Below are 18,368 nucleotides of genomic sequence, written 5' to 3'. Positions count from 1 at the left end.
CACCGTCCTAAACAACTTTAGGTGGTACAAGCTGGGTAAAGCTTAGATTCTTCTTATAATTCACTCTCACTTTATGAGTAGAAGAGAATTCATATTCATCCTCATGACAGAGCCAAATTTTTTGCTATTGTAAATGAATGCAGTTCTTTTGGCTTCAGCAGAGTTGTATCCATTCCAACTACCACATAATTCTACCAATTTGTTTTAATTTTAAGTGATGCAAAGGATTTTCATAATGAAGTAGGGCACCATAGATGGGAAACTTCCTGCTTCTCATCTGAAAATGCCCTCTGCTTTGCTATATATGTGTCAAGTAACTAACGAGTTGTGTTCTGAAGCAAGAAAATCCCATCAGTTATTTCAAGAGCAGGCCCTGACACATATGCTGCAATCTCTGAAGGCCCAGTGCAAGCTGTCCAATTGTGTAGCAATGAAAAGCAATTTGAGTGACTGACAAAGAACTCATAAACAGCTTCCCCCCCCCCCCATTTTTCTTTTCTTCCTTTCTTTTCTTCTCTTTACTAACTCTGTGGCCCATCTGCAATCTTTCTAGTGGTTAATTAGCAAATAAAGTTATATCAGGCAAGTAGAACAGAATGACTGTGATTCTGCTACTCGGGGAACTCCTGTGGGGTCCCCTACCAGAACTTTATGTATCAGTTTTGTTCCAGAGGTGAGGTAAGTCTGAAAGATTCATTTTTAAATAGCTAAAAGAAAGGAAAAGACGTGGTTAAGTGCATACACAGCAGTGCCAGATGGACAGTGAAATATACTGATGAGGTTACTAAAAGAATAGGAAAGATCTCAGTATATATGTGTGTAGATAAAAAACAATGTAGATGGAGAAAGGGCAGAATGAGTTTCTCAAACTTTGGGCATTTAGTTCCTGCTGTGTTTGTCCTCACTGTTTCTGGATTGGCTTCACAGGAGGCAAATATGTAGTACAGCATCCAAAGACAGTTTTCCATGTTTTCAAGCATATAACCTGTACGGTACCTGAAAAAGCAACTGCTTAAGAGTAGTACAGGCTATGTTTGATAATAAAAATGTATATCTGCAATGGAATCCCTTTTCCTGCAGTAGGCTGCTTCTAATATGCCATTACGTTTCTCAAATTCCCTTAAGTAGATAAGCTAAGGTTATTTAGCATTTGTTTCCAAACACAATCACTTTTGCAGTGCAGATATCGTATGTTTAAGGACAGAACCCATGATTATCTCAAAAATTCTGAGAAGACCATGATTTTCTTCTATGATTCAGTATTTGCGCTTAACCATGGGCATAACTAAGGATGAAATAATATCTCTGATTTCAGAGAGGATATGTTTGAAACTAAGCATATCTGGTACTTAGTCTGGCACGGGCATGTGGGATTGAGCAACTGATAAAAATCGTAGAACAACAAAAGTGAACACGTATTTGTTGGCAAGGGCTTTTTCTTCTTCGTTCCTGAACCTGTGTCTTTATAAGAGGAAGAGAAATGAATAGAAAGGTGACAGTGGTGCAGTATTATTGACTGGCAACGGCAGTGAGGGCGAGTTACAAAAAGTAGATACCCTTTTGTTTGTGACAGGATTTAGAACTGCAGATCCACTGAAAACAGTTTGTTTATTATTGGGTTCAGTTAGACTAAGCACTAGGAAAAGGAGTTTGAATACTTTTATGCATTTGGTTCTATCAGTAAGTATGCACGTATAAGATGGGGGTTTTTTGAAAGAAACATAAGGCAAAAGTGAGTTCATTCTGCATTGGAAACCCCAGCCTAAAAAAAGAGGTTTAGCTGCTGTTAAGACCTTGCTTTGTCAATTAAGTTATTTGGAGCAGATTAGCACTTCTCAGAAGATGCTTACAGTTTCAAGGCTAACAACTAACTGGCTAATAGGGCTACATCAATTAATATGGTTAGGATTTGTTCCATTATTTCAGAGAATATAAAGAAGTGGAGTGACTTCATTTCAGGAAGGGAGAACCAAAGTGTATATTTCAAGTAAAAGCAGAGATTGTAGTGTATGCAGGTGTGAAATGGGATAGTCCTTGCATCATCTTTTTGCAAGAATTTCTGAGAATAAGGTTTGGAATCAGAAGAACAAAACTCTCATTTGGCTTTTGCTTTAATGTAGTTAATGTAGTCCTAAGGAAACAGAGACTTGACTTTTTGCAGTGAAACAATCACAGAAACAGTTGGTGCCTCTCAGCCTTATGGGTACTCACAGTTTTTAAAACAGCAGCCTCAAAAGCCAAAGTCTTTCTGTTAGTGAAGGAAGCAGTAATGTTGTCTGTCGCCTTGATGGAGGCTAGAGCAGACTTTTTGTCCCTTCACTTTAGGAGGAGATGTAGCATAAAAGAAAAAAAAAAAACAGAAACAAAAAAACCAAACCAAAAACAACACAGAAGTTGGGTTTATATCCCATAACATTCCAAATTGGCATAAAATTTGTGCTTACAATAGTCTGATAATAAGAGAATCCTGGATTCTCTAGATAAAAATGGAGGCTGGAAGGAATGTCATCAGTTTATCAGTATCAACAGACTGAAGATATATGTTTTCATTCTCTTCTTTTGCATTCTTTTGCCTGATGATTGTCTTCTCAGTGTGATTTATGATGCCAAAAATCCAGGTCATTCTGTCTTAGGTAAGGACCACCTTCTCCTTTGTGTTCCTTTTCAAGTAACTCACCGCAACACTACCATCATCACAGGAAGAGTTTAGGCATGTAGTTAGGCCAATAGTTGAGTTTGTTACATCAGGAAAGAACAAAATGTTGCTAGAAATGTGCAGAGTCTGTATGCAAGCAGTCAGACAATGGTCCGAATGTCACTTCTTCATTTGTAGTTATTCTCTTTTAAGTTCTCTGAGCCTGATCTTGAGTCTGAAAAGCAACTAATGACTTTGAGTGCTTTAACATGGCATTGGCAGAACAGGAAGAGTTTGAGGGATATACAAATTCTCAGCACATCAAATTCTGCAACCCTTTGTGTTGCTATAAATATTGTGTGACTTGAATGCAGGTAGCAGAATTTGTCTAGATTTATATCCATGAAAAGGTGAGATTTGGTACAGCCTGTAGATTATTTAGCTTTCTTTTGCGTGAATTCATTGCAGCTTTTAGACCTCAGTTAATTGCAGCATTGCTTAGAGTTACAAGCCTCCGTGATAACTCTGTACTTTTAGCTTTGGGCTAAGATACGTTGTCATGAATTATGCAGAAAAAAAATGTCTGTCACTCCACCTACATAGGACATTTTCTGGATATATGCAGATTAGCTTGTCAAATTACTCAGATTCCTGTTAAAATATGATGGCTTACTTCATTTGCTGCAGCCCATGCATATGAAATGAAAGGGTCAAGCTGTTTTAGCTTTGACTTTTACTTTCTTGACTTTTTTGAAGACGTTTGTAGACGTTTAGTGCTTCTCAGTATATTATCTGAAGACTGTCTGTGGGACGTGTTCTCTTTAGCTCTTTCTTCCTATATAGAATCTCCATTATGCTAAAAATAACAAATATCTTTTTTACACTCACATAGCATTTTTCAGAGCAGCGTGAAATCCTGAATGGACCTTTTATCACGTTAATTCAGCCCTGGCTATATAACCCCTTCATAGTTAACACAGATATTCTTACTTTTGAATAAAAGGGGAAAATGGCAGAAACATATGTTCAGCTGGGAAAAGCTGTAATTTTAAAATGGCAGTGACTATAATCTGTTTTTCTAGAGCTACTCATTAAACATCTATTGTTAAGAAATAAATAGAATTCTGCAGTGTGCTTCAGGATAGAATGAGTTAAGTAAAGTGCTATCTACCCTTAATAAATTTTTGAGACAAAACAGTCATATAATCAGAGACAATCTTTCCTGTATTTGTAACCAAGTTCTTCAGAAATAAGTGAATACAGATTTCCCAATAATTTCACAGTGTCATGTTTTCCTCTGCTGTAAATGTATTTTGCAATAGTCTGTGAGCAGGGCAGTGAAATATATTGCTTGCTAATAACTATGTACCAGCTCTCTAATATTGGAGACTATTTGACACAATTACCTATGGTTCATAGTACTCTCTTGAAACGGTATTGCTGAAGTCAGTGTATTATTCAACATGAACAAGCATATCACAATCACCCATTATGTCTTTCAAATACAAACATGTGGTTAATAATGATAAATTTGTACTCAGACATGTTTCTGTGTTCTAGGCTGGATGGATATATTGCTTACATGTAATGTAATTACATATCAGTCTTGTGCGTGCATATATAGTTAGCATGATGTTTAAGAGGAGAAGAGTTTCTCTTTTGACAGTATCAAGGAGATTGTGTTGATTCAATATCACGAAAAGAAAGACTATTACTGTCTACGACACCCCCTTTCTGCTTTTCTGACATCTCATAGCTGTTGTTTCTCCTTCCTTAGGTGAAGTCGGTCCTCAAAGTCACATAGAGACCCTCCACTGTCTTGTGCTCCCGTGGATATTTCTATTGGTATAGAGTGAGTGTAAAATGGAGCGAAAATCCAAATCACACCATAGCTGTGAAATCAGGCCCAGATTTTCTTGAGAAAAGGAAAGTAAATCTTGGTTCTCAAGTGTTAAACTGATGTTCTTCAAAAATATCACCAGTAATTACTGTGTAGCAAGTGACCGTTAAATTGAAATTAAGCCTAATGTGGATTCCTTGTACACTCTTTGTTTCTTCAGTAGATGAGTTTCACCTCTGATGAATACAGCATTAATCTGTGCTCCATCATAAAACAAATGAATTAATAAACTAAATTATATTTTAACCTGTTTAATTTTTAAATTATTTATGATTGGGATTGTCTACACTTGATTTGCAGTAATCTTTGCTCAAGGAAAAAAATAGAGATGAAGCTTTTCTATGGGGTTTGTTTGGTTTGATTTGGTTTGGTGTCTTTTGATTGTTGTTTCTGTTTGTTTGTTTGTTTGTTTTTGCTATAGGGACATGAAATAACCTACTAGCTGTCAAATAATAAATGTCCAGGAATAAGGCAAGACATTGCTTGGACTAAAGACATTAACAATATTATAGATTCAATTGTATATACAAAGTGATTTAGTAGATGATTGGCTGTTGTGTGCACACTTTGGCCCCAGTGCGGTGTAGTCAGTAGCTATATACTTCATAAACTTGTGACTGTTTTAATTAATTTCATATAGAACTGAACAGAAACCAGATTTTTCATTTTATGGACAAGTCTGCTACTTTGAAATGTATGAGTCTGATGGAAAATAATCAGTATATACATTTCTCTGAAAGGAAAGCCATGGTAGAACAATGATTTTAAATCAATTGAAATAGTTTTTTTCCTCTAAGAGCTCAAACGTTTTTTGGAAGTGCTACAAAATGAAAGTGGCTCCATTTCAGGGAAAGAGAACTGAAAGGAACTTTAAAATAAATGTTAAAAATGTATACAGAGGTAAAATGGTGGTAGTATGCGCATCATCTTTTCTAATAGCAATAATAATTTTCATATAAATAATCGTATTTTTCCAATCTGTAAATTAAATATATTTTCCTTATAAAAATGTTTTTCTAATAGTATGCTTGAAAGATGAAAGTGATTTCACAATAGTTCTGCTATGAAATTTGTCATATTCCTAGTTTTGGTTTTGATGACACGGCATTTGCTAGCAGAAAACTGATGCATCGCAACAAACTGGGTTATCTTCTGTTATACATTTTAAGCCAGGCTGTGATCTACTGCCTTACACTGGGCCCTCAGTGTAAACAGAAGTAACACAGAAACCCTTAAACTTGCAGTTTTTTTTCCAGAGGATTTTTGATGATTTACAACATGTCTCAATTTTTTATCCTGCCTGTCTCCTTATTGCCATCATACAGTGGTCAACAGTTGCACCTCCTGCATATTCATGTACCTTTGCATAACTGAAATTTACGGTACCAATGTATAAAATGCAAACTTGATCATGATCTTGACTCATGATCTCATTGCAATTACTGAGACGTGGTGGGACAACTCGCATGACTGGAATGCTGTCATGGATGGCTATGTCCTTTTCAGGAAAGACAGACCAGCGAGGCGTGGTGGTGGAATTGCACTCTATGTGAGAGAGCATTTGGAATGCATCGAGCTCTCACTAGGGGCTGATGAAGAGCGGGTCGAGAGCTTATGGGTGAGGATTAAGGGACAGGCAAATATGAGGGACACTGTTGTGGGTGTTTATTACAGGCCACCTGATCAGGATGGGGAGACTGATGAGGCTTTCTACAGACAACTGAAGGTAGCCTCGCAAGCGCAGGCCCTGGTTCTCATGGGGGACTTCAATCACCCCGATATCTGCTGGGAAGACCACACAGCCAGGCATGCACAGTCCAGGAGGCTCCTCCAGTGCATTGATGACAACTTTTTGACACAGGTGGTACAGGAGCCAACAAGGAGAGGAGCACTCCTGGACCTGGTACTGACAAACACAGAGGGATTGGTAGAGGACATTAAGGTTGGGGGCACCCTAGGTTGTAGTGATCATGAAATGATTGAGTTCAGGATCATGGGTACTATCCACAAAACAACAACAAGAAGTAAAATTACAACCTTGGATTTCAGGAGGGCTAACTTCGACCTCTTTAAGAAACTGCTTGGAGAGATCCCGTGGGCTAGGGCTCTGGAAGGCAAAGGGGCTCAAGAAAGCTGGTTGATATTCAAAGACCACTTCCTCCAAGCTCAGGATTGATGCATCCCTAAGAGAAAGAAATCGGCCAAGGGACGCAGGAGACCTGCATGGTTGAGCAGGGAGCTTCAGAAAAAGCTCAAGTGGAAGAAGGAAGTTTATAATAAGTGGAAGAAGGGACTGACCCCTTGGGAGGATTACAAGAATGCCACCAGAGCGTGCAGGGATGAAACAAGGAAAGCCAAGGCTGCCTTGGAATTAGACCTGGCTAGGGACATCAAGCAAAACAAAAAGAGCTTCTACAAGTATATTGGAAGCAAAAGGAAGACCAGGGAAGTTGTAGGCCCACTGCTGAATGAGGCAGGAGTCATGGTGACGGAGGATGTGGAGAAGGCAGAGTTACTGAATGCCTTCTTTGCTTCGGTCTTTTCTGCTCGGCCCAGCCCTCAGGAGTCCCAGGCATTGAATAAAGTAACAGGGAAAGAAGACGACTTCCCTTGGGTTGAGGAGGAGCGAGTGAGGGACCAATTAGATCATCTAGATATTCACAAGTCCATGGGCCCTGATGGGATGCACCCGAGAGTGCTGAGGGAGCTGGCGGAAGTCATTGCTGGGCCGCTCTCCATCATCTTTGAAAAGTCCTGGAGAACAGGCGAGGTGCCTGCGGACTGGAGGAAAGCCAATGTCACTCCAGTCTTCAAGAAAGGCAAGAAGGAGGAGCCGGGGAACTACAGGCCGGTCAGCCTCACCTCCATCCCTGGAAAGATGATGGAACAGCTCGTTCTGGGTGTCATCTCAAGGCGCGTGGAGGAAAGGAAAGCTATCAGAAGTACTCAGCATGGATTCACCAGGGGGAAATCATGTCTGACTAACCTGATAGCCTTCTACGATGGCATGACTAGATGGATAGATGAGGGGAGGGCGGTAGATGTGGTCTACCTTGACTTAAGCAAGGCGTTTGACACGGTCTCCCACAGCATCCTCATAGGGAAGCTTAGGAAGTGTGGGTTAGATGAATGGACAGTGGGGTGGATAGAAAACTGGTTGAAAGATAGAGCTCAGAGGGTTGTGATTAGGGGCACAGAGTCTAGTTGGAGACCAGTGACGAGTGGTGTTCCCCAGGGGTCAGTACTGGGTCCAGTCCTGTTCAACATATTCATCAATGACCTGGATGAGGGGATAGAGTGCACCCTCAGCAAGTTTGCTGATGACACCAAGCTGGGTGGGGTGGCTGACACACCGGAAGGCTGTGCCGCCATACAGAGAGACCTGGACAGGTTGGAGATCTGGGCAGAGAGAAACCTTATGAAGTTCAACAAGGGCAAGTGTAGGGTGCTGCACCTGGGGAGGAACAACCCCATGCACCAGTACAGGTTGGGTGCTGACCTGCTGGAGAGCAGCTCTGTGGAAAGAGACCTGGGAGTCCTGGTGGACAACAGGATGACCATGAGTCAGCAATGTGCCCTTGTGGCCAAGAAGGCCAATGGCATCCTGGGGTGCATCAAGAGGAGCGTGGCCAGCAGGTCAAGGGAGGTCATCCTCCCCCTCTACTCTGCCTTGGTGAGACCGCACCTGGAGTACTGTGTCCAGTTCTGGGCTCCCCGGTTCAAGAGGGACAGGGAACTGCTGGAAAGGGTGCAGCGGAGGGCTACGAGGATGATTAGGGGACTGGAACACCTCTCTTATGAGGAAAGGCTGAGGGATTTGGGTCTCTTCAGTCTGGAAAAAAGACGTCTGAGGGGTGACCTTATCAACGCTTATAAATACTTAAAGGGTGGGTGTCAGGACGATGGGGCGAGGCTCTTTTCAGTGGTGCCCGGGGACAGGACAAGAGGCAATGGGCACAAACTGGAACATAGGAAGTTCCACCTAAACATGAGGAGGAACTTCTTTACCCTGAGGGTGGCAGAGCACTGGAACAGGCTGCCCAGAGAGGTGGTGGAGTCTCCATCTCTGGAGACATTCAAAACCCACCTGGACGTGTTCCTGTGTAACCTGCTCTAGGTGACCCTGCTCTGGCAGGGGGGTTGGACTAGATGATCTCCAGAGGTCCCTTCCAACCCTATGATTCTATGATTCTATGATTCTATGAACTTACATTGCTTATAGGGTATTTATACAGTGGTGTACAAAATCTCCCAAAAAAACTGTGTGGTATGTTAATTTCTATGTGACAGACAATTGAGGCGTTACTATTTTAATGCTTGATTCAAAGCCAACGGTCAAGCTGCTGAAGATGACAAACCTACATTCTCTGACAAACCCACGGTCTTCCTAAAGCCTACACAACTGAAAAACTATCATCTGCTGCATCTAAGGTCTGCTGAGATTTACAAGCCTACTTCCCTATGAAAACAGGATTGATACTAAAAGTAGATTAATTTCACCATATATTAGAGATATAAAAGTTAGGCAAATGGTATAAATTAACTTCCGGATGGGTGTTTTATTTAATTTATCATGCACAGCCATCTTAAAGTGAGATGAGTCATTCACTGACATGCTCCTCTCTCTCTTCACTCACTACAGGGAAAGCTAAACTTTGATTAGACAGCTAACCTTAAGTGGATAAAGCCAGTAGAGATAAAACACACATACAGGAATTTTTGTTGGCTTTTTGTCTCTTCTGCCCAGAAACTTATTCTTCGGCTTTGAGGAAGTAAGGAGATATAGCAGGAGGGACAGAGCCAGAAAGAAGGAGGAATAAAGGAGCACCCCACTCTTCCTAGTCACAATTCCTGGTTACCTTGTTGAGTTAGCCTCCTTTTACATGCTGGTAAGCAATCAAATGAAAGCTCAAAATGCTTTACCATACCTGATTGTGGACTTTGTTTGGGGATTTTGGCTGCTGCTTCAGGGCTGGAGGTGGCACGCACACGCTGATTGGCAGAATTATGGATGCTACTTGGAACAGCTGCTGAGATGTTTTTGCGAGGTTTCATGTCTTGCAACCACATTGGAGATGCCTCAAAGGCCTGCATTCGCCGAGAGTGGCTGTTAGCGTTGACTTTGAGAAATGCCTGGGCCTTGTACTCCTGAAGGTCTCCATAGTTGGCATCGGTCACCCTGCACTCATACAAGCCTTCATCCTTTTTCCTTACTTTTGAAATCTGCAGCTTGTGGGAGATGTCATTCCCTTGTACTTTCACTGTCTGCAAATTTGCCGGGAAAAAAGCCAAACAAAAAACCAAACAAACACGTTGTCAGGTATTATTCTTTCTCTGGGAAGCCTCTACCGATGTAGAGCCTGTCCAGAGAAGATCAAGTACCAAATTAACCAGTGGTGTGATTGTGCTTACTGCAGGGAAGTTCCATCAAGGATGAATATGATTATTTGTACCTATGAGGATGTCTGACATCTTCTTTCCAAAACTGTTTAGATGGTGTGCTCTGAAATGCTAATTGGCCTCATTCTAATTAATTGCTCAGGATCATAAACATTCTTAATGAGCTTTCTTACATAAACCTACTATCTGTGCACTTTGTTCGTTAAACCATTCCAGTTAGTTGGCTTTATTGAATAAGTCAGTTTTTGAACTAGTGCATTAAAAAATTTGTTGGAGATGTTTGCCAATATTTAAACTTCTTTAATAACAATTTCTTAGATTAGGTTGTAGTCTTCACTACATTGAAACTGCATATTTGACATTCAATTTGTCTCCTTCAGGCACATCTAAACCTTTGGTATTTTTTTGTTTATTAACTGTAACAAGACATCTTGTGTCAGGTAGTTCCTTTTGTCTCATTTATGTAAGTGTGTACTTATTAGAAGTCATGTATCATTTCTGCAGCACATATTCAGGGAGCACATACTCAAGATCATTTTAAAAGTTGTCAGCTAAAATAAGACTCCTGATTTATTTTTAATTGCTTTTAATATCTGAGGGTAACATAATATAATTTTGTCTCACATCATAATTAAAACACACATGAGTAAATTATGCATCTAGAAATCTCTGATAGGTATTAAGATGCATTAGGAAAGGTAATACAGATTCTTTTTTGTATGTTCATCACTTCAGAGAATTTATATTTAATTAATTGGCTATTACTCTCTATCTGGATTAATATCTGTTGCCCCACAGGAAGCCAGTTAAAAGGGATTCAGTTGGACAGAAAACTTCAGCTTTGAAGAACTCCTGAGCCTGGTTTACTTACACCACTACATAAAAATGGTAAACATAAAAATGCTGCCTTGTATCATATCAGTGACAGGCAATGGGGAAACATCAGGGTAATGAATATATGGTAGGCCACAAAAATGGAGAGCTGTTAGATTGAAACTAGGCATGTGGTATTGGTGATTATACAGCACATTGCTTCTGATAGCTTGGCATGCTGTAGTTACCAGTGTTGGCAAAGCACCTATTCTGCCTGCTTGATAAATTGAAGAGCAATACTCGTGAATACATTATTGCTTTAAGGTACTGGATGGACTTTACGGGCTGTTGTGTTGTATCCAGCTTTGAATTTATACTTGGCAAGCTGAGTTGAAAGTATGGATTGCATACTTTCAGGCATAACATATGCAATATTAATTACACAGAAAGTGCTGGATAGTTATTTAAATCATATTCAATAATAACATATCTCTACTGAACAGCTCATATTCTGTAAAGGGATTAAAGAAGTTTCACATGAGCCATATGACTGGACAGAGGATCTGTAGGTCATATTCTGCCTTCATTTGCTCCCATGCAACATCTGCAAAGTTGTTGCATAGCACTAATGGAAAACAGAATTTGAGTTTTGCATTTGAAATTTAGAAATGGTTGCAGTCAGCATGTATACATGTTTTCAATTTATGCCTGATTATCATTTAAACCCAATAGAAATGGTGCATTTCAGCAGTTTAAAAACACAGCATATTTTACCATTTCTTTAAAGAATTTACTAAATGCACTTAAAAGTTTGCTCTCCTCTTCATGAAGATACTTCCCAGTAATAGTAAGGGAGACTCTCTGTGTGCCTTCAAGAAAGGCAAAAAAGAAGGCTACATTTTTAACAAGTGTATTTAGACTGTCAACCTAATGTTGACTTTTTTTTAATTGCAAATATAAAAAGTTTTATGCAAGCTTATAAAAACACTGTATAAATACCCCACTGTGAATTACTATCACACATAATGAGAGAAAGAGATCTTTAACTTGAAAGATGGGACAAACTTTACAGCCTATATTGTGTCATAGATCTTATGGATTACTATGGGCCAGTATTGATAAGGAATAAATTGGCTGCTAGCACTACGTCTAGTGGAATAGTATCCAAAGACCACTCCTTTATAAGATAGTCTAGAAATGTAACTGAAGATATGGTCCATGACACAAATCGTTTATGGTGAGAAGTATCATAGGAAATGTTAAGTATGGCTAGAATTTGTATGGTATCTGATTTCTCATTGTGAAAGACTAGAACTTTAAAATAATTGTCTCAAAGCTTGCTTAAGCTTCTGCAAATCAACAGCAGGCTTGCAGGCTGATAAGAAGCTTGCTTGTATCTATTTAGCACCTTCTGCAGACCACCCTCCTGCTTGCCAGTCACCACCCAAGATGGCCAGCAGCTGAGGAGGGTGTGTTGCCCCCAGCTGGAAAGGGTGCAGGCCTCTGGCTGTCAGAGTGGCCAGGCCCTGCCCAGCCCGGGGCCCACCCGAGCCTCTGTTGTTAACTCCCAAATTGCTGAAGCTCAATGACTGTGGCAAGCACTGCCCAAACAGCAAGGGAGCAGGAAAAGTTTATATGGCAATCATGTAAAATGACAATTGGCTGGGCAAAGGCCACCGTCATGCTGACTGGTCAAGCTACGGACTGACCTGGGCTACCTGGACTATAACTGGCACGGCAACCCACCACAATTTGGGAATTGGGACCAAGACCCCCACCACCATCAACCACGGATCAATGGGATGCTGCTGAACTTATGGAGGACCGCCGAGACGTCGTCGGGCCTGTGGTGGTGACTATACTCTTGCTGTGCTCTGTAACATTGCTTCTCTTCTCTGCCTTTCCTCTACTTCTGCCTTTACTCTATCGCTTGTCTCAGTGACTTTTGGTGGGGAATAACAATAAATTCGCAGACCTGCAGTGAGTGGGATCTGACCTCGTTTGCGTCTCAATTTCACACTTGGAATCATTGTGAACCTCTTCCGGGCCCAATTTAGTTGGACTGGGACCTAACACTCATTTATAAATGCCTTTTAGCTATACCTAGCTGCACTTTGACCTGATGTAATTACTTGGTTAGTTATTTGTAGGCATCAAAGAGCAGCAGAGTAAAGGATTTAAAAGAAATGATTCACCTCTATCTGTTGCTCTTTTAAACTTTGCTGGTAGTTAGAGCCTTGGCTGCATCTAAAAGGCACTTCTGAAGGGATTGTGTCTGAGAAAGATACTGCTTTATGAGCCCAAAGGGGGTTTCCCTAATAGTATCTGTGTCTTTCCACTGCAGTGAGCACCACACCATGACCCCACCACCGCACATTTCTTGGGACACTGAGGGAGGAGGGTCTGAACTCTTCTGAAGTCAGGGGCTGTATCTTGTGCCTGACTCAGGATATAGGTCTACTGAGGAAGGCATCCTTTCCCTGGACAAGGGCTGGAGCAACGTTGCTCATAATTTTAAGACAACATTGTGGTTTAATCTCAAAATGGCAGATCGGTGACTCTGGTGTCAGAATCCCACTTTCCTAAGAAAGAGCCTCAGTGGCCAAGAGAGGAGATTAGTCCCAACAGGGAGGTCTTGCCCAAAGACTTTCAGAGCTCTTTTTCTGTCAGTGGATATGAACCTGGGAAAGCATCCATTTAAATATTTGCACACCCCACTGAAGAGAAGTGCAGCTTCACAGCCAAATTTCAGCCTTAAAACCAGTTTTGGAGCTCTAAGGCAGACTCGGCTGTTGCCCCAGGTATGTGAAAACAATAGGCACAAGGATGGGTGCAGGCTGTCTGCTTCACGGGGTGGAAACAGAGCCTGCCAAAGGGTGTGTTTTGCCCGGGTCTCGCTTGCTGATGCCTTCGTGCTCAGGGGTGCCCAGGGATGTAGGCTGCGTGGGGCTGGGCTGTCCTGGCACCCTCTACCAGGGCCGGCGAGGAAGGAGCCGCGGGCTGCCGGCCGCTTCGGTTTGCGGTGCGGGTGGGGAGGGGGATGAGCCGGGGCGGGAGGGGACAACAACAACCCCGCCGCACCCCGCCGTGCCCGCTGAGAGGCGGCGGCCGGCAGCGCCGGGGTGGGGTGTTGTGTCGCGTCCCCGGCTCCCGGCGCGGCGGCGGGGGCTGCCCGCGGCCCCACTTACGCTGATCTTCGTGCCGTCGTTGTCCAGGTCCCGCTCGGGCAAGAGCTCCACCTGCAGGGAAAGGAACGCCGCCGTGGGTTCGCCGGCCCCCGCCCCGCCGGTCCCCCCGGCTCCGCGCCCCGCTGCCCGCCGCGGAGCCGCCGCGGAGCCCGTGGAGCGGCGCGGCGCGTCTGCCACCTGCGGGCCGCGCAGGGGAGAGCCGGCACGAACCGCCGGACACCCCTCAAGAACGGCAGAGGGGCAGTGCCCTACGCACCCACGGCCCGCCCTAGTCGCCTGGGCGTCTTTTCGTGGGGTCGGGGGGGGCTGCAAGCCTAGACCGGCGTGGAGGTGGCAGCGGAGGAGGGTCCCGGGATGGCAATGTAAGTGGACGTGGTCCCCTCTGTCCCGCTCGGAAGGCTTAAATTGCGCTGCTGTATGATGGGGACTTTTGCATCTTTGAGGCAGTGGTTTCCCCCTGCTTCCCCCCCACCTCGGCCCTCCCCCCAGAGCGTGTGCCCTCCTGTGGCAGCTGCACAGAGAGTTAGGGTTGCCAACTCGACTGCACCAGCTGTAAATTGGAGGGCACGTGTAGGATCTTGTCATTTGGGAAATAAAAAATTCGCACGGGGAGCAGTCTCTGAACAGCTGCTTTCCAAAGGGAAAATAAGAGAGGGGAAAAAAAAAGAAAAAAGAAAAAAGGCAGGCTTTGGAAATCCGTGTGGTTTTGTGAATGTCCCTAGCTGCATCCTGAGAGTGACAGCCACCAAAGGCACCATCCCTCGAGGTGGGCATTTTTATCTGCAGGTTCCTGTGCTGTTATTTCATGGTCAAAATTAAGTCCCTGGGGAGAACCAGAGCCTCCCTCTGCTCCTTCCCTCTTCCCCCCTGCCCCCCACTTCTTTCCTTCCCTCCATTCCTCTCAACCCCTTCTCCTGTGGTATTCCCAGGTGGTTTGGGGACCCCATGGCAGAGGGTCAGTACCTGAGTGCCTGTCACCTCAGCTCCAGCCTCTTGGTCCTCAGCTGCCCGCAGAAACCACCACTGGATTTCGAGGTACACCGAAGCAGAGCCACTTTGGAAAGCACAGGACATCTCAACATTCTGCCCTTCAGTGGCCGTGACATTTCGCGGAAACTCAGTGAATTTTGCTGCAAAACAAATGCATAAGATATTGGGATCTCCTGTTACCTACTCATTGTTTATTCTCTGTTTTTTTTTTTCTTTTTTTTTCGTATTGCCTTTTTGCTTCTGTCTCTCTCTTTTTCCTTTTTAATTAATTTATCTGTTTTCTTTTCTCATTCCCCCTCTTTTCTGATTTTCCAGTTTCCCCACACGTTATCTTCCCCGGTTTCTCTCACACCCGGGTATGCCTTTCCTCCCTTAGGCATAAATCCACCTTCTTTACACTCTAAGCTCTGCTCATGGGAAATGCTATAGACCCCCCTGCTTGCTCCCATGGGCTAGTAAAGTTTTATGTAATTAGGTCCAAATACCCTTGGGCAGAATGCAGTATTTCATCAGACTCACTGAGGGATTTTGTGCAAGACCAATTTGGAAGAGGGAAAAAAAATCAGACTGATTTATGGTATTTCGTAGGGCTGAGCTGGAGAAGTGTGAATTGTTAAACCTTCCACAGCCGGCTGGAGTGGCTGTTGGAACGGGCACTCCTCTGAGGTGCGGGTTACAACCACTCATCAAAATGCCCATTTCAAAGGGTTTACCTGAGTTAGTTACTCTTCCTGAGAACCTCTGCTTGCATAATCAGACCAAGAAGCAATACATATTCTGTTTCTCAGTCCTTGCATATACTCTCTAGAACCAACCTTCACCTTTGTATCCCAGTTCTTTAACAAACAGGATTTGCCCATTTCAATGTACCACTGCTAGATTTAAAAACTAATCCTGATGGACATAGTCCAGGGCACCAGTATTTCTTCAAGTCTCAGTCTTTACTTCCTTCTCATCCGTTCCTATAACTCACTTCAAAATTGTGCAACGTAATTGCACAATGAGGCAAGTGAGGGGGACTACAGACAAACAATGTAATAAATAAAACTTGTGTTTCAAGAAGAAGAAAATTTGGAAAGACCCTGCAATGTTGCTTTCTGTTATGTGTTGTTACAGATTGACTAGAGCATATTATGATGTGAAGGAAATACTGCTTGCTGTCTCCTCCCCTCTTTCTCTCTCTTTATCCAGGCTTCCTCGCTAGCCTGGAATTGGTGGGATAATTTGGCAATACGCTCGACCAATTTTACTTCTTTTTCCCCTTGCATTAGCGCTTGGCAACAGATACTCAGCAAAGCTACTAGCTTTATATTTCACGGCGTCCCTTTTTCTGCCCCCCCGCCCCCACCAGTCAGCGATTGCTAGTCACCGAGTTAAACTGACAAAAGGACTGTGCATTTTGTGCATTCGGGGCTTGTAAGTTTGTTTTGGGGTTTTTGGGGGGCTTTTTTTTTTTTTTTGGTTTCTTTGTTCCCTCCCCTCCTGATCAGTGCGTGTGAGCGGTGTGGGGAGGCGGAGGGGAATGCTGCTGGCGCCCTCCCCCATTGCACCGCCGAGCGCAGCCCGGCACAGCCTCGCAGAGCCGGCGGGGAGCTGCCGGCGGGGAAAGGCGGGCAGCGGGCAGCGGGTGGGAGCAGCGTGTGGGGGCAGCGGGCAGCGTGTGGGGGCAGCGGGCGCAGGGGGCAGCGGGCAGCGTGTGGGGGCAGCGGGCAGCGGGCGCAGGGGGCAGCGGGCAGCGGGCGCAGGGGAGCGGCCCGGCGCGCTCTGTCCATGGTGCTGACAGCGTCGCCGCAGCCGCGAGGTCCCAAACAACCGGCTCCTGCAGCGCCGGGGCTGCTTGAAATGCAAGGCGCGCGTTTCGGCGGGGAGGGAGGAAGGCGACGGGGGTGGGGGGGGAGGTCTTCAAAGAAGTCGATCTTGTCTTTTTCTCCCTTTTTTCTTTTTTTTTTTCTGGTTTTTTTTTCCTGTTGTTTTTTTCTGGTTTTGTTTTTTTTTTTTTTTTTTTTGGGGGGGGGGGAGCCCAGAAATGCACATAGTCACAGAATCGAAATGAAGGTCTGACTCTGAGGATTGCAGGGTAACAGGAGAGGAAAGGGGACGCAGCACAAAAGAAGACTGCAATATTTTAAGGGAGGCAGTAGATTTAGCCATCCGGCACTTGGTCTGAATGCAATAATTAAGCATGCACGGGTAGGTACTTATTGTATGCATACATGCCTATATACTAATGTGCACAACCTAAATGCATGTATGTTGATTAACCAACACCCCTTTACTCTTCTGCAAAGGTGTCTGTTATTTTCCTCTTTGCAATCAAGTAAAGGAAGCCTGTTTACTTTGGGGAAACTTCTCACTTCTGTTTCTTTTTACAGAAAAAAATAAAGCTAAATTTAAACCTGATGTTTGGTGTTCTCGTCTCCTGTACATTGTGGTTGTTTACCTTCTATTTATTCTCTTTTTCCTTGCGATCCCCCCTTTCTCTCCCCCCCCCCTTCTGAGGCTGTTTTAGCATAGAAAAACACACACAAGTATTTTATAATAAGTGATCTTACCTTGTGTAGAAAGTCCTTGTTGAATATAGATAACTGAAAAGAAAATGAATCCAACATAAGCTAGAAAGATCCCCATCATTCCAAGACGAAGAAGAAGTCACATCAGGGTAACAAAAGCCAAAGGTGCCCTCAAAAAAGGAAGAATTGCTATATGAATGTATGTATCTCTAAATGTATGAACAGAAAGAGATTTTAAAATGTTACAAAAAGGCTCTGTATTGTAGCCCTAGCTGCAACACTGGCAGCATTCTGCTACTCAGTGGAGTCTTTTTCTTTGGGAAGAGCGAGTATTGCAATACAGTGTGGTTCAGATGAGCTGTCTCAGGCGCTGTGTTGCTTGAAGTCCAGATTCAGACTTAAAAAAAAAAAAAAAAAAAAAAAAAAACCACGTTGAAAAGTGGATATCAGCTGCCTTCTGTGCCTTTTTCAGCTACCTGGCAGCTTCGTCCAACGTCAGCTCCTACTGCTCAGGATGGCGTGATGACTGCCCTCCCTACACACTGATCCAGCTTGGGAAGAGGAGAGTGGGGGAAAGAAAGGGGGGTGTAGGGGAGAGAGAAGTCTACTGTGCCTGTATTGCTTCAACTTTTCCCTCTAATGGCTGCGATGATGCCTTTAACCCTTCCTTCTCTCTCCCAGTTCTCTACACCTCTCTACCTGTTCTGACTTCTACTGGCTCTGATGCCAGGGTAAAGCTGTGCTTTTTTTTTTTTTTTTTTGCCTTTTTTTTTTTTTTTCCTAGTGTACAGCTTGCGATTGTAGAGAGAGCAGGGAGCCTTTATTGTACTGATGTAATCTTCGGTCTTACATCCCAAAACACTCAGTGGCTAAGAGGGCAATGCAGTGGTTTGATTTTTGGTGAGTTAAGCTGTTTCTGTTTTCTCCTTTTT

At 43.5% G+C, this 18,368-nt stretch overlaps 1 protein-coding gene across 3 annotated transcripts in view; it reads right to left on the bottom strand.

Moving 5' to 3' along the window:
* VSTM2A (V-set and transmembrane domain containing 2A) overlaps window positions 1-18,158 on the bottom strand; it is a 33,930-nt gene extending 15,772 nt beyond the window's left edge. For 2 of the 3 annotated variants that reach the window (XM_063326250.1, XM_063326249.1), the window contains exons 1-4: window positions 17,479-18,157; window positions 14,900-15,066; window positions 13,937-13,987; window positions 9,464-9,800 (exon numbers count right to left, since the gene is read on the bottom strand). In XM_063326250.1, coding sequence (XP_063182320.1) covers window positions 9,464-9,800; window positions 13,937-13,987; window positions 14,900-15,066; window positions 17,479-17,557 — 634 coding nt within the window. In that variant the 5' untranslated portion in view covers window positions 17,558-18,157. Of the gene's footprint in view, window positions 1-9,463; window positions 9,801-13,936; window positions 13,988-14,899; window positions 15,067-17,478 lie in introns of all 3 variants that reach the window. The other variant, XM_063326252.1, reaches the window with a different exon arrangement.
* Window positions 18,159-18,368: the final 210 nt, after the last annotated feature.

This window comes from Chroicocephalus ridibundus, chromosome 2 (assembly GCF_963924245.1).
Source record: "Chroicocephalus ridibundus chromosome 2, bChrRid1.1, whole genome shotgun sequence".
NCBI classification, from domain to species: Eukaryota; Metazoa; Chordata; class Aves; order Charadriiformes; family Laridae; genus Chroicocephalus; species Chroicocephalus ridibundus.
Note: the sequence above shows the minus strand (reverse complement) of the source record. Positions and strands in the feature narration are given on the sequence as shown.